At 38.1% G+C, this 15,845-nt stretch overlaps 1 protein-coding gene across 3 annotated transcripts in view; it reads left to right on the top strand.

The window, feature by feature from the left end:
* The window catches only part of NUDT9 (nudix hydrolase 9), a 46,094-nt gene that overhangs the window by 24,724 nt on the left and 5,525 nt on the right, over positions 1-15,845 (top strand). For all 3 annotated transcript variants that reach the window (XM_077765134.1, XM_077765132.1, XM_077765133.1), the window contains exons 3-5: positions 1,210-1,305; positions 8,759-8,845; positions 15,476-15,587. In XM_077765134.1, the coding sequence (XP_077621260.1) occupies positions 1,210-1,305; positions 8,759-8,845; positions 15,476-15,587 (295 nt within the window). The remainder of the gene's footprint in view (positions 1-1,209; positions 1,306-8,758; positions 8,846-15,475; positions 15,588-15,845) is intronic.

The raw sequence follows: 15,845 nt of genomic DNA, 5'->3' as shown, positions 1-15,845 counted from the left end.
TGGTTTCTTTTTTTGCTCCCCCCCCCCCTCCCCAGTGGTGAATTTCTAGAGTCCCAAGAGCATTATTACTCTGGTTTTATAATATCATGATTTTTACCATTTAACTGTTTTTTGTGTGTGTTAGGTGGAAGAGTGGTTAGAAGTCATGAGAGAATGTCTGGATCATTCAAATTGGAAATTATTTCCAAAATAGAGCAGAAATATTTCTATGTTCTCTTAACTGATATTAAAGCAAGGAAAAAGTGAAACCTCTGTCAGAACTGCCTATGAACTACGTAGTGCTCTACAACTCTTTATTCATTATCAATGCAGTTGTATCAGTGATTTCATAATGGTGATTAAAGTAGTGTATTTATGTCTACTTTGAAAATACATATTTTTTAAAGGTTACTTATTTTGAGAGAGAGAGCATCAACAGGGGAGGGGCAGAGAGAGGGAGAGAGAGAGGATCCTAAGCAGGCTCTCCACTGTCAACACAGAGCCCAAAATGGGGTTGAACTCAGGAACTGTGAGATCATGACCTGAGCTGAGATCAAGAGTTGGATGCTTATTAACTGAGCCACCCAGGTGCCCTGAAAATATTTTTATTGAGGTATGACAAATAAAGTCCACACTTCTTAAATGTTCACCTGTAGCTCAGAATGACTTTTTATTTATGTAGCTGTAACTACCATCCAGATCAAGATTCAGAACATTTCTAACATATAACATGATTTTAATCTAGATCATAGTTATGAAGTTTTGGGGTAAAGTCACTGTTTGGTGGGCTTATTTGTTGAAAATATTAACCAGTGTACATTTGAGGAAATTAAAATTACTTTGAGACTGTATAAACATCAAGATATCACAAAGAATCTTATTTTTGGAACACATAGGAACCATTAATTGTAATACTGTATCCACAGACAGTTCCTCCACGCTGATAAATGATGTAGACTTTCTTTGTAGCATGTGGGAGGAGCTGCCGTTTTTCTGCCTAGTCCTTCCTAGAGGGGTTATAATACACGTCTTTGTACTGTAAAGCGTTTTGGTTAATTTTTTTTTTTCTCTAGAAACTGTTCTGAAGGACTAAGATGGATTTGTAAATGAAAACTAACTCAATTTTTGTTTCAGGGATACATTATTAAAATAACAGGATGACCGGCATTAGGAAGCTGTTGGTAGTACTGGGCCATTATTTCTTATTTTGCTTTGGTATTCTCATTACAGTGAAAGTAACTTCTCTCCCAAGTTTAATGAAAAGGATGGGCATGTTGAGAGAAAGAGCCAGAATGGTCTATATGAGATTGAAAATGGAAGGCCCAGGTAGGTACTGGGGATGGATATCTTACCATAATAGGTCTTCAAAAGGTAGAAAATGTAATTAACATTTATCTAGTGTTTGTGCCAGTGTACAAAAGAATTTATATGTATGATCTGATTAAATCATTACAATAACCCTGTGGGTGGATATTATTAGTTCCGTTTACAGATAAGGAGAGAGAATGAAAGTAATTTACATACAGTTAAGTGGTAGAGGTTATATTTGAATGCATTTTTTTATAATTCCACTTTGAAGGTAGAAATAATTGAATAAATTAACAGAGGAAGGATCGAGAATTGTATATTCAGTAGTTCTTTATTAAATTTATTTAATTAATGCCTTAAACTAAGAATTTATCCAAACATGTAAGAGTAAAAATAAAAATAACCCAATAATTTAACATCAAGATTCTTTCTGTACTTTTTTTCCTTTTATAGTTTATTGTCAAGTTGGTTTTCATATAACACCTAGTGCTCATCCCAACAAGTGCCCTCCATGCCCATCACCACCCTTCCACTCTCCCCCACCAGCCCTCAGTTTGTCATCAGCATTCAAGAGTCTCTCATGGTTTGCCTCCGTCCCTCTCCCCAACTATTTTTCCCCTTCTCCTCGCCCATGGTCCTCCGTTAAGTTCCTCCTAATCCACCTATATGTGCAAACATACGGTGTCTGTCCTTCTCTGTCTGAATTATTTCACTCAGCATAACACCCTCAAGTTCCATCCACGTTACTACAAATGGCCAGATTTCATTCTTCCTCATTGCCTTGTAGCATTCCATTGTATAGATAAACCACATCTTTTTTTTTTCTTAAAAAAACTTTTTTTTCATGTATTTATTTTTGAGAGACACAGAGACAGAGCACAAGTAGGGGAGGGGCAGAGAGAGAGGGAGACACAGAATCTGAAGAAGGCTCCAGGCTCTCAGCTGTCAGCACAGAGCCTGACTCAAGGCTTGAACTCACAAATGGTGAGACCATGACCTGAGCCGAAGTTGGACACTTAACTGATTGAGCCATCCAGGTGTCCCAAACCATATCTTCTTGATCCATTCATCAGTTGATGGACATTTAGGCTCTTTCCATGATTTTGCTATTGTTGAAAGTGCTGCTATGACCATTGGGGTACATGTGGCCCTATGCATCAGCACTCCTGTATCCCTTGGGTAGATTCCTAGCAGTGCTATTGCTGGGTCTTAGGGGAGTTCTGTTGTTAATTTTTTGAAGAACCTCCACATTGTTTTCCAGTATGGCTGCACCAGTTTACATTCCAACCAGCATTGTAGGGGGGTGCCCATTTCTCCACATCGTCGCCAGCATCTATAGTCTCCTGATTTTTTGNTGTTTTTCGGCTGTGGAGTTTGGGGAGTTCCTTATAGATTTTGGATACTAGCCCTTTTTCTGATATGTCATTTGCAACTATCTTTTCCCATTCCTTCAGTTGCTTATTTTATGAATTGTTTCCTTTGCCATGGAGAAGCTTTTTTTATCTTGATGAGGTCCCAATAGTTCATTTTTGCTCTTGATTCCCTTGCCTTTGGGGATGTGTCAAGTAAGAAATTGCTGCANAACACTCAGTGCTCATCCCCACAAGTGTCCTCCTCCATGCCCATCCCCCCCTCCCCCCCACATCCATCAGTCCTCAGTTTTTGTCAGCATTCAAGAGTCTCTCATGGTTTGCCTCTCTCCCTTTCCCCCACCATTTCCGCCCTTCTTCTCCCCATTGTTCCTCCGTCAAGTTCCTCCTAATCCTCCTATACGTGCAAACATATGATATTTGTCCTTCTTTGCCTTATTTTGCTCGAGGCTGTCTTTTTTCCATTGGATACTCTTTCCTACTTTGTCAAAGATTAGTTGGCCGTATACTTTTGGGTCTAATTCTGAGTTCTCTATTCTATTCCATTGGTCTATATGTCTGTTTTTGAGCCAATACCATACTGTCTTGATGATGACAGCTTTGTAGTAGAGGCTAAAGTCCAGGATGGTGATGCCTCCTGTTTTGATTTTCTTCTTCAATATTACTTTGGCTATTTGAGGACTTTTGTGGTTCCATACACATTTTAGGATAGTTTGTTCTAGGGGCGTCTGGGTGGCTCAGTCGCTTAAACATCCAGATTCATCTCAGGTCATGATCTCATGGTTTGTGGGTTCGAGCCCAGCATCGGGCTCTGTACTGACTGCCAGCTCAGAGCCTGGAGGCTGTTTCGGATTCTGTGTCTCCCTCTCTCTTTGACCCTCCGTTGTTCACGCTGTCTTTCTGTCTCTCTCTCAGAAATAAATTAAAAAGATTGAAAAAAAAAAGATAGTTCTAGGTTTGAGAAGAATGCTGGGTGCAATTTTGATTGGTATTACATTGAATGTGTAGATTGCTTTGGGTCATAATGACATTTTAACAGTATTTATTCTTCCGATCCATGAGCATGGAATGTTTCTCCATATCTTTGTGTCTTCTTCAGTTTCCTTCATAAGCTTCTATAGTTTTCATCTTACAGATCTTTTACATCTTCAGTTAGGTTTATTCCTAGGTATTTTATGTTTTTTTTGTGCAGTTGTGAATGGGATCAGTTTCTTGATTTCTCTTTCTGTTGCTTCATTATTGGTGTATAAAAATGCAACCAATTTCAGTATGTTGATTTTGTACCCTGCGACTTCGCTGATTTCCTGGATCAGCTCTAATAGGCTTCTGGTGGAGTCTGTCAGGTTTTCCATGTAGAGTGTCATGTCATCTGCAAAAAGTGAAAGTTTGACTTCTTCTTTGCCAATTCTGATGCCTTTTATTTTCTTTTGTTGTCTGATTGCTGATGCTAGGACTTCCAGCACTATGTTAAACAACAGTGGTGAGAGTGGACATCCCTGTTGTGTTCCTGATCTCAGGGGGGAAAGCTCTGAGCTTTTCCCCATTGAGGATAATATTAGCTGTGGGATTCTCTTAAATGGCTTTTATGATGTTTCAGTAAGTTCCTTCTATCCCAACTTTCTTGAGGTCTTTATTTAGAAAGGATGCTGTATCTTGTCAGATGTTTTTTCTGCATCTATCGACAGGATCATATGGTTTTTATCTTTTCTTTTGTTAATGTGATGTATCACATTGATTGATTTGCGAATATTGAACCAGCTCTGTAACCCAGGAATGAATCCCACTTGATTGTGGTGGATAATTCTCTTTATGTGCTGTTGGATTCGATTTGCAAGTATCTTGTTGAGGATTTTTGCATTGGTATTCATCAAGGATATTGGCCTATAGTTCTCTTTTTTTCCCTGGGTCTCTGTCTGGTTTGGGAAACAAAGTGATGCTGGCTTCGTAGAATGAGTCCGGAAGTTTCCTTCCATTTCTGTTTTTTGGGATAGCTTGAGAAGAATGGGTATTAACTCTGATTTAAATGTCTGGTAGAATTCCCCAGGGAAGCCATCTGGCACAGGGCTCTTATTTGTTGGGAGATTTTTGATAACTGATTCAATTTCTTCACTAGTTATGGGTCTATTCATATTTTCTATCTCTTCCCATGTGAATTTTGGTACTGTGTGTGTGTTTAGGAATTTGTCCATTTCTTCTAGGTTGGCCAGTTTGTTGGCATATAATTTTTCATAGTATTCCCTGATAATTGCTTGTATTTCTGAGGTGTTGGTTGTAATTAGTCCATTTTCATTCACAATTTTGTCTATTTGGGTGCTCTCTTAGAGGTTTTCAATTTTGTTTATTTGTTCAAAAAACCAACTGTTGATTTCATCGATCTGTTCAACTGTTTGTTTTTGGTTTTTTTTTTTTGGATTCTGTATTGTTTATTTCTGCCCTGATCTTTATTATTTCTCTTCTGCTGGGTTTGGAGTGTTCTTGCTGCTCTGCTTCTAGTTCCTTTAGGTGCACTGTTAGATTTTGCACTTGCACTTTTTCGAATTTCTTCAAATAGGCCTGGAGTGCAATGTACTTTCCTCATAGGACTGCCTTTGCTGCATCCCAGAGTTTGGATTGTTGTATTTTCATTTTCATTTGTTTTCCATATAGTTTTTCATGTCTTCTCTAATTGCCTGATTGGCCCATTTGTTCTTTAGTAGGGTGTTCTTTAACCTCCATGTTTTTGGAGGTTTTCCAGACTTCTTCCTGTGGTTGATTTCAAGTTTTATAGCACTGTGATCTGACAGTGTGCATGGTATGATCTCAATTCTTTCATATTTATTGAGGGCTGCTTTATGACCCAGTGTGGTCTGTCTTGGAGAATGTGCCATGCACACTTGAGAAGAAAGTGAATTCCATGGCCTCAGGATGTAGAGTTCTAAATATATCTGTCAGATCCATCTGGTCCGATGTGTCATTCAAGCACATTATTTCTTTAGTGATTTTCTGTCTAGTTGATCTGTCCACTGCTGTAAGTCAAGTATTAAAGTTCCCTGCTATTAGCACATTCTTATCAATAGGATTGTTTCTGTTTGTGATTGTTTTACGTATTTGGGTGCTTCTGAGTTCGGTACGTAGACATTTATAATTGTTAGCTCTTCCTGATGGATAGACCCTCTAATTATTATATAATGCCCTTCTTCATCCCTTGTTACTGCCTTTATTTTCAAGTCCAGTTTGTCTGATATTAGTATGGCTACTCCAGCTTTCTTTTGACTTCCAGTAGATGATAGATATTTCTCCATCTCCTTACTTTCAGTCGGAAGGTGTCTTCAGGTCTAAAATGAGTCTCTTGTACACAGCAAATTGATGGATTTTGTTTTTTTATCCATTCTCATACACTATGTCTTTTCATTGGGGCATTTAGTCCATTTACATTCAGTGTTGTTATTGAAAAATATGGATTTAGAGTCATTGTATTCTCTCTAGGATTTATGCTTGCGGTGGTATCTCTGGTACTTTGTGTTCCTTGCAACCTTTCCCTCATAGAGTCCCCCTTAGATTTCTTATAGGACTGGTTTAGTGGTGACGAATTCTTTCAAGTTTTGTTTATTTGGGGAGATCTTTATCTCTCCTTATATTCTGAATGACAGGCTTGCTGGATAGAGCATTCCAGGCTGCATATTTTTTCTGTTCATCACATTGGAGATTTCCTGCCATTCCTTTCTGGCCTGCCAAGTTTCAGTAGATAGGTCTGCAACTACTCTGATAGGTCTCCCTTTGTATGTTAGGCCCCTTTTTATCCCTAGCTGCTTTCAGAATTCTCTCTTTGTCCTTATATTTAGCCAGTTTCACTATGGTAATGTCGTGCAGAAGATTGATTCACGCTACATCTGAGGAGAGTTCTCTGTGCCTGTTGGATTTCAATGTCTGTTTCCTTCCCCAGATTGGGGATGTTCTCAGCTGTAATTTGTTCAAGTACCCCTTCAGTGCCTTTCCCTCTCTCTTCCTCTTCTGGAATTCCTGTCATACAGATATAAGTTCCGTTTGACCGTATCACTCAGTTCTCGAATTCTCCTTTCGTGCTCCTGGATCAGTTTATCTCTCTTTTTCTCTATTCTTTTTCTGTAATTGTGTCTTCTGATTCACCTGTTCTCCTCTCTGCCTCTTCAATCTGTGCAGTGGCCGCCTCCATTTTATTATGCATCTCATTTGTAGCATTTTTTAATTCATCATAACTATTTTAAATATCCATATCTTTGTAGCAATAGCTTCTCTGGTGTTTCCGTGCCTTTTCAAGCTGAGCAATTAATTTTATGACTGTTGTTATAAATTCTTGGTCAGTTATGTTGCTTATATCTGTTTTGACCAATTCTTTAGCTGTCATTCCTTCCTGGAATTTCTTTAGAGGAGATTTCTTCCGTTTCGTCATTTTGGCTACCTTTCTGTCTCTTGTAAGTTTAAAAAGCTTGTTATGTGCTCCGCACCTTCAAGTTCTGCCTTTCTGTGGTTTTAAAAATGCTTTTTATACACAACTCCAAAAATTTCCATTTTTCTTAGGAAGATATTATATAAGTTAGGAAAAAATGTAAATTTTAGCATGCCCCAAATAAAATAAAGAAGAATTAGATTTTATAATCATGGTTTTTACCTTGAAAAAATATTGCAACTTTATTCTTCATTACTCAGGGACAAAGCAATGATCTGACTCCTCTCACCACAACCTGGGTCTTCTGTTTTGCTAAGTCTTTCTTTGGTCACAATTTCACTTTTCTGTCCTTTTAAGTCAGACCTTCTTTTCATTTGGCTTATTTCTTAGTTTCTTTGCTGGATAAATAAAATACATTAAAAGATTATTTATCCATGTAAAAGGATAGGCAGCAAAGGCAACATAGCATATTGTTTTAGTCAAGAGTCTAGTGGAAACAATTCTAGCTTGCCTCAGTAAAAAGTGGAGTTATAGGATCATCTCAAGCAGCCCAAAGTGTAAATGCATCTAACTTTAGGGAAGGGGTAGAATTGAAAATTCGTCTCTACTTTTCAATGTTGCCTTTATTTCTCTTTCACTGCAGACAACTTTCTCTGTGTCTCAGACTATAGGGTAGTCTGTGTGTCTTTTCCATAGTTTCTAATTTACAAGTTCTAAGCTTGGTCATCTCTAAAAATGAACTTTATCTCTTTAAATATTGGCTTTCATCATTTGTGTTCAGGGTATATACTTATTTGGAACAAAACATAGTTGCTGGCCATCCTGCCCCTCCTCCTGTGAATTTGAAAACTAAAATTATTGTCACCTGGGCAGGTATCTTATCCTAATTGAAAGTCTTGCTGAAATTTTTTTGGGTCTAGTACAGTATAAAGAATTCATTCAACTTGAATAACAGTCACAAGGAAGACCCGAATGAAAACAGATGGCTCACTGGGAAAATTTTGGCTATTTGTTTATTTACTTTCATGTATTGGGAGGACAAAAAGTATAATCTTAAAAAAGGTAAGATTGTAGATTAGGGCATTTTACTGGGACATAATGTAAGTTAAACATTTAAGGAATATTGACGGGAAGAAAATTACTTAGCCCTGACTGTTGCTGTGTTCACCTGGCAGACTTTTTAACATTGGGTTCTGCTATTTGGTTAAATAGTAAGTTGGAATTTTTATGATTGTTTTCTTTAAAAATTGATTTTGGTATATTTGAAATCTTGAAATACTAAATAAAACTACCTCATTATATGCTACAAAAAGTGTGGGTATCTTGAATGATAATCACTGTTGTAGATGATTGTTGGTGCAGACCATTCATCTGCCCTATTGTGAGAATCCAGTAAGGTGCTAGTTTGAATTTAGGAGTATAGGTGAAAACTGAAACAAATTCTCCTATAGAACAACTTTGGAGATGAGATCTTCCTTCTGGGTCAAGCCCAAAGCTTAAGACATGCACAAAAGAAAAATTATATAATAGTAATACTGGAAATTTGTGATTTTAGTGTCAGATGTGATAGCACTACTGAATTTGGGAGGAGATATTATTTCCCTCTTATTTTACTTTCTGCCTTCTTTTGGGCCATATCAAGTTGGGCTTAAAGAGGTGAACATATTCAATTGATTTTTTTATGTTGTTTTCCCAGAAATCCTGCAGGACGGACAGGGCTGATTGGCCGGGGGCTTTTGGGGCGATGGGGCCCAAATCATGCTGCAGATCCCATTATAACCAGGTAAGAGTGAAACAAACATTTCAGTAGCAAAGAGCCAGGTGATTGGAGAAATACAGACTGTAACTACGTGTTTATATATACAGACACACATATGTATGTGTGTATGTGTATGTATATATATGTATGTATATATATATGTATAAATGTATGCATTTGTATATATATATGTACATGTGTATCATTATGCTCATAAGCAGAAACACTTGAAATCCATATTTTAAAGGGACTTGATATGAAGTCATACTAATGTGATATAAGTGTAAAGCTGTAGTTTTGTATGAGTAGGCTAGGCATTATCTGAACAAAGTTCATTCACCTGGTATTTATTGAACATCTGTTCTCAGGATTGAGTAGGTGTTTTGAAGGATAAAAAAAAATAAAAGAATTCTAAGTTTCAGCTACCTGTCACAGAACTATGGCTTCATTTGTAAGATGAAAAATATGAAATAAGAAAACATGTCACGGTACAATGGGTGAGACAGGCTGTTTTAGAAAATTAGATTAGATGTGGGTTGTGATGATGGTAAACTCGAACAGCCAAGAAAGGCATTGTGCAGGAGGCAGACTCGAGCTGAACTTGAAGCTTGGATAGGGGGACAGCAGGAGGCCCAAGAAAAAAGCTTGTAGTAATATCTATTTGAGTATTGAGGGACAATGAAAAGATCAGATGGTTGAAGCAGAAAATTTTGTAGGAGAATAGTGGGTAATCAAACATGTAATTTTTGTGCAGTTTTATTGTGGAGAATATTAAAATACCAAAGTTAAGGGGTGTGAAGTGGAGACATTGAAGGTTTTGGAGCAGGGGACAGACATTCTCTTCCTGAAAGATCTATCTGGTAAGCCACATGGTATTCAGAAGGCCCCTTGGTAAGCATGAATCAGAATAAGGAAGGCAGGTGATCTTAGGTTAAAGTGGACTTGACTGTCTCTGTAGGAATCATCTTTCCTGCATGTCTGGAATATTCTGTCATCCTTTTAATTTTTGTGTTTTTAGGATTTCTTCACTGTCCAACTCCCTCTGCATATGTAATTGTCACTTTCTTTTAAATAATGCAAACCCCTCAATATTTTTACTTTTTTAACTTTGGTATTTTGAGCTTCTTCCTTTTAGGAAACTTTTTCTCTGATCTGAGATACAGTAATGATTTCATAGTTTAACTCTAAGAAAGCAGCTTATTTCTTTTATTTTCAAGTTACTGGAAGAGGCACCAATATTTTTCCTGTCTTACTCTCTTTCTTGGCCTTTCAGTTCCCCTGCCCAAAGAGATCTTTACCCCACACCTCATCCCAGTTTTTCCTTCCTTCCTTCTTTCCTTCCTTCCTCCCTCCCTTCCTCTCTCCCTCCCTTCTTCACTCCCTCCTTCCCTCCCTTTCTTCCACCTGCCCACCCATCTACCTACATATCTATTACTTATGTCTACCCACCAAGCCAACGCCTGTCCATTTAAAATTCCTTTAGAGGGGCACCTGGGTAGTTCAGTTGGTAAAGTGTCCAGCTTAATTTCGGCTCAGGTCATGATCTCGTGGTTTGTGAAATCGGGCCCTGCTGTCAGCATAGAGACTGCTTTGGATTCTCTCTCTGCCTCTCTTTCTCTGCCTCTCCTCCCTGTGTATGTATGCTCTCTTTCAAAATAAAAAAGTAAACTTAAATAAAATTTCTTTAGAATCTTTATGGTTTAATTGAAATGGGAAGAGTTAATATACTTTTCATGAATGTAAATAAAAAATATTAATGACAGTATCAGTTTCTTTCCAATTTTGGTAAGGCTGGCTAAAATCAGGAAGGTGTGCAACATTTGAAGTAGGTATGCTAGTAAGGGGACAAGAAGCAGAAAAGGGAAGCTGGACACTTGGAAGTTAGCCTCTCATTAGCTTATCTTTATCTCTGGTGGACCAAATACATGGGAGTGTATGTGGTGGTTGTGTTGCATCGTTTTGAAGTAATAGACTTTTTGAGCTTAATTCTGCCATTATACAAATGCAACAGCTGAAGACTTTGAGCGGTCCAAGGCTATGGAAAAGCCCATAGATGGTACAGTCTAGCTTTCACCTGTACTGTTAGGTTGATGCTCTTTGGTTAAGCTCATAGGTTAATATATGCTACCTCCGTAATGCATATATTAACCTATGAGTTGCTCTCAGTGAGTGAGTAGCAGTGGAAATGGAAGGAAGAGAAGAATGTAAGATGTTAAAGGAAGCATCAACAAGGCTAAGCACATTGTTAAAATGTATTGCTCTCCTCTGCTAGGTGTTGTCATCAGTTTTTCCATTTGAGTTTCACAGAACTCCTCAAAGTAGGTGTTAACATCTGTTTTATAGATCTGAAAATGAAGACTCACTGGGGTTAAGTGACTTGCCTAAATCTTTATGTCGATCTGAAATTTGAATTGCGGTATTTGGCTTCAAATATTATGCTTTTTCTCTTTTATACCAGTTTTTCACTAATCAGTAATCATAAGAACCACCTAGGCACTTTAAAGAAAAGATTCCTTTCCCTTTTCTTTCAAGTACTTCAGGATTGAGAACAGCGCTGTATAGTGTAGTTTCACAAATGGTCTTGTTCATGCTCCCCAGGGAGTGTTAAATATCTCTGTTTGCAGGGACCTCTCCTAGAGATTGAATGTTTGCAACTATCTGATATTCCTTTAGATCCTTTAGAGTGAAAGTGAGGTGGGACGTGTTGATATATTACTGTGAATAGAGTCAGATCCATAGTTAATGGTATTATCATTTTCTTTCCAGTTTCGGTGAGACAGAAAGGTATGGGCCATCAGAAGTGGGAAGGGACTATCAATAGTACTTAGAAATAATCATTGGCATTTAAGAAGCATTAATGATGTTAATTAGTTAAAATATACATTATTTCCATTATATCAATAATTTTGTTAAAAAAATTTTTTAACGTTTTTTATTTATTTCTGAGAGAGTGTGAGAAGGGGAGGGTCAGAGAGAGAAGGAGACACTGAATCTGAAACAGGCTCCAGGCTCTGAGCTAGCTGTTAGCACAGAGCCCGATGCAGGGCTCGAACCCATGAACCGTGACATCATGACCTGAGCTGAAGCCGGCTGCCCAATCGACTGAGTCACCAAGACACCCCAATAATTTTGTTTTGAATTACAAGTTATAATACTTATATGATGATGAGGTTTTGGAGTGATGGGGATTGGAGCTGATAGCCAAGAAAGAATTCTTGAGACTCCTTCAGTGCAAAAAGGTGATTTTATTAAAGTATAAGGACCTGAGGGCAGAAAGACCTGCATTGGGACCTCTGAGGAGAGACTGGTTATATACTTGGAAGTTGGGGGAGTAAAGTCGAGGGGAAGTTTCCTAAGGGATTTTCATATGCTAACGAAGACTCACCTGATACTGGAGGCCTAGTAATTGTCAAGCTGAGGTTGTTTTTCCCTCTAGCAAAGCATTAAGACTGTAGGAAGTTCCTGGAGAAATGTTTTACTCTGCCTTCCTCAAGTTGTCAATGGGCTGCAGGTAATAAGGAAATTTAATTTTATCTTCCGTTTCAATCTGCCTTTGTTTCCCACATCATTTGATATTTATTATAAGGAACAAAACAAGAAACTATTCTGCTCATGAATTCTTAAATGAGTGTCTTTGGGGTAAAATTTGAGAAAGTAAACAGGATATGCAAGCTGTTCATCAGTCTAGCCCTCTCTCGCCCAGCAGCTTCTCTCCTGGTCTTCGTTTTCCCAGCTCCCCGAATGTGTGTATAGTAGGTGCTAGTAAGTGTGTGTGAGTGAACAGAGCATCATTCACCTTCTTACACCTTCCTCTTACCCAATTAGTGTAAACATTCTGTTTGATTTAAGTAAACAGTATGGTGATTAAGAGTGCAGATTCTGGAAGCAGATTGTGTTCAAATTTTGGTTTATACCAATTAGCTCTGCAGTCCTAGACAAGTTTAATCCACTGTGTCTTCATTTTCCACATTTGTAAAATAATGATAATAATGCAACTACTTTATAGGGTTGTTTGAGGCTTAAATGGATCAATACATGAAAGACTTAAAGCAGTATCAGGTACATAATAAGTGCTATATAAATGAGTCCTTAAGAAGTAAAGGTACTATGTCTGCCTTCAGTCCTGTTCTCATAACCTTGTACCTGGATCATGGTGACGAGGTTTTGGGGTGATGGTGGGGTTCGGAACTGATGGCCAAGAAGGAATTCTTGCAGACACCTTTGGTGCAAAAGGTGATTTTATTAAAGCACAGGGACAGGACCTGTGGGCAGAAAGAGCTGCACTGGGGTTGTGAGGAGCCACTGCTTATATACTCTGGAATTGGGGGAGGTAAAGGCAAAAGGGAGGCCTCCAGAGGGACTTCATAAGCTAAAGAGGTCTCCTGAGATACCTGAGGCCTTGTTGTTGTCAAGCTCAGGTTGTTTTCCCTCTCATAAGGTATTAACAACATTAAGATAGTAGGGGGTTCCTGGAGAAATGTTATGCTCTGTATTTGCCTCAAGTATTTGTCAGCTGGGCTGCAGGTTATGAGGAAATTTCATTTTACCTGACGTTTCCCTCTTGTTTTTTTCCCCCATACTGCTATGGAGGGGCAGGTGATATAAGGGGCTCCAGGAAACTGAGTCTAGGTTTCTGAAGATTAGGCTATTGAAAAGATTGACTTTTTCCTGTACTAAGGTATTAGTAAACTGATAGAGACTCATGTTCTGCATGACTTTGATCTCTAACCATTTGTTTTCTTTCTTTTCCTTGGTTCTTGGGCAGCCAGGAGTGACTGGGGATATCACACATACCCCACCCGGGGGGTGGGGGTGTGCTAGCTTGTACTTGGCTGTCAGCTTGCCTTATGCTCCCTCATCAATGGTAACTGTCTTGTAGCTACCAGTCTTGCTTTCTTCCCAGCCAGCCTCCACACTTTTGTCAAAGTGAGTGAGCTTTCTAAATAGAAATTGCTTATGGTCTTACCCTACTTAAAGATACTTTCTGGCTCTCTAAGCAGATGAATTTGATAAATTCTTTGCCTACTCGTCCAGCCTCATCATCCTTTCTCTCTGTGGTGCCCGTGGTCCCAGATCCCACCTATAAAACATATTATTTTATACCTTTGTTGCTTGCTCATGTTATACCTATGTTGGGCATCCTTAAAAACAGATGCTGTCTTCCTGTACTATTTACTGTACTTGTCAAACTGTCACTCTCTTATAATTTATTCACTTACACATCTAGCTCCACTCTAGACTATGAGTTTTTTCAGGGCAGGGATTATGGGTTAGATGGTAGTCAGCCACACTATAAAGAAATTTTGAAACTCATATTTATTTATTTGTGGGGGAGGGGAGAACTATTTAAACTCATTTATTTCATCGAATCTAATTCAAAGCAATGATTAGATCATAGGCTTTCTTTTTTGGTTTAGTACTAGAGGTTAAAAATCTTTTTTTTGCCCAAGATAGTATTAGAAAAATTCTTAAAATTGGGTGTGGTGGGGGTAGAGAAGAGACAGGGAGATGTATCAGCATCTCTGGGAAAGAGGCTATGGTTAGAAAAAACGCATTCTGGGGGTGCCTGGCTGGCTTAGGTGGTAGAGCATGTGACTCTTGATCTCAGGGTTGTAAATTTGAGCCCCATTTGGGTGTAAAGATTACTAAGGAAAAAAAATCTAAAAAAAAAAAGTTCATTCTGAAATTAACATCACTGTGATACTTTTTTTGTTTGTTTTTAAGAGAGAGCTTGAGTTGGGGAGAGGAGCAGGGATGGGGGGGGCGGGGGAGAAAAGAAGAGAGAGAGATAATGAGAGAGAGAGAATGAGAATATCCCAAGCAGGCGCCACATGGAGTGATGCAGGGCTTGATCCCATGCCTTGGGATCATGACCTCAACTTAAATCAAGAGTCAGATGTTCAAACAACTAAGCCACCCAGGTGCCCCACTTTGATACTTTTTTAAAAACTAAAGGATATAGTGGTTTTTTTTTTATTATTAAGAAAGGGCATAAAGATTGAGAAGCACTACTGTTGAGACTAGCTGAACTTATATTGTGTAACCTGCATTTTTGATAAGTGACCTGTTAGAAGGAAATCTTACCAGATCTTTTATACTAAAAGTAATTCTTAAAAAGGATCCTTTGACTTTTTTTTAAAAGTTTTATGACCCATCCTCTAAATTCTGTTCTGCTTTTACACTTTTTTTAATAATATTTTAAATAGTAAAAATGACTTATTTTCTGAATTTTTATTATAGAGAATACAATATCTCTTTTGGAAAGTAGACATCTGACTTGGTTTGTAATAGTGCTAAATACAGAATAGTTTTTTTAAAAATGTTTGTTTGTTTTTGAGAGAGAGAGAGACAGAGCATGAGGGGGTGGGCAGAGAGGGAGACACAGAATCTGAAGCAGGCTCCAGGCTCTGAGCTGTCAGCACAGAGCCTGACACAGGACTTGAACCCATGAACCGTGAGACCATGACCTGAGCTGAAGTCCAGGTGCCCCAGAATATTTCTAATACAAAATAATCTTTTTGGTAAAACTAGCTGAGAGGTAAATTTATATCTACTCTTGTTATAGAGAAAAATACATCTTTATAACTTTGTCTCAAGCTTGAGATCCTTATTCTTTGTTTAAAATCAGTTATGATTTTATATTACTATTTACAGGTGGAAAAGGGATAGAAGTGGAAATAAAATTACCCACCCTGTTTCTGGGAAAAACATCTTACAGTTTGTGGCAATAAAAAGGAAAGACTGTGGAGAATGGGCAATTCCAGGGGTAAGAATTAAAATTAAATTAATGTTTTTTAAGGTTTTTTTAGTTGTTTCATTTACTGCAAGGCTATTGTGTGTAGATCTTTATCCTCCATTTATCTTCCATTCCTTCACACTTTACTTAATAATTGTTTTGTCATTTATCACTGCAACGAAGTCTCACTGTCAATAGCAAGTGTAGGATAATACATCAAGGCTGTTAGAATTTGAGTCTAATTATAAAGCCATTGGAAAAGAACATGGACTTTGGAGTTAGACCTAG

This window comes from Crocuta crocuta, unplaced genomic scaffold (genome assembly GCF_008692635.1).
Source record: "Crocuta crocuta isolate KB4526 unplaced genomic scaffold, BGI_CrCroc_1.0 scaffold134, whole genome shotgun sequence".
Lineage (NCBI taxonomy): Eukaryota > Metazoa > Chordata > Mammalia > Carnivora > Hyaenidae > Crocuta > Crocuta crocuta.
Note: the sequence above shows the minus strand (reverse complement) of the source record. Positions and strands in the feature narration are given on the sequence as shown.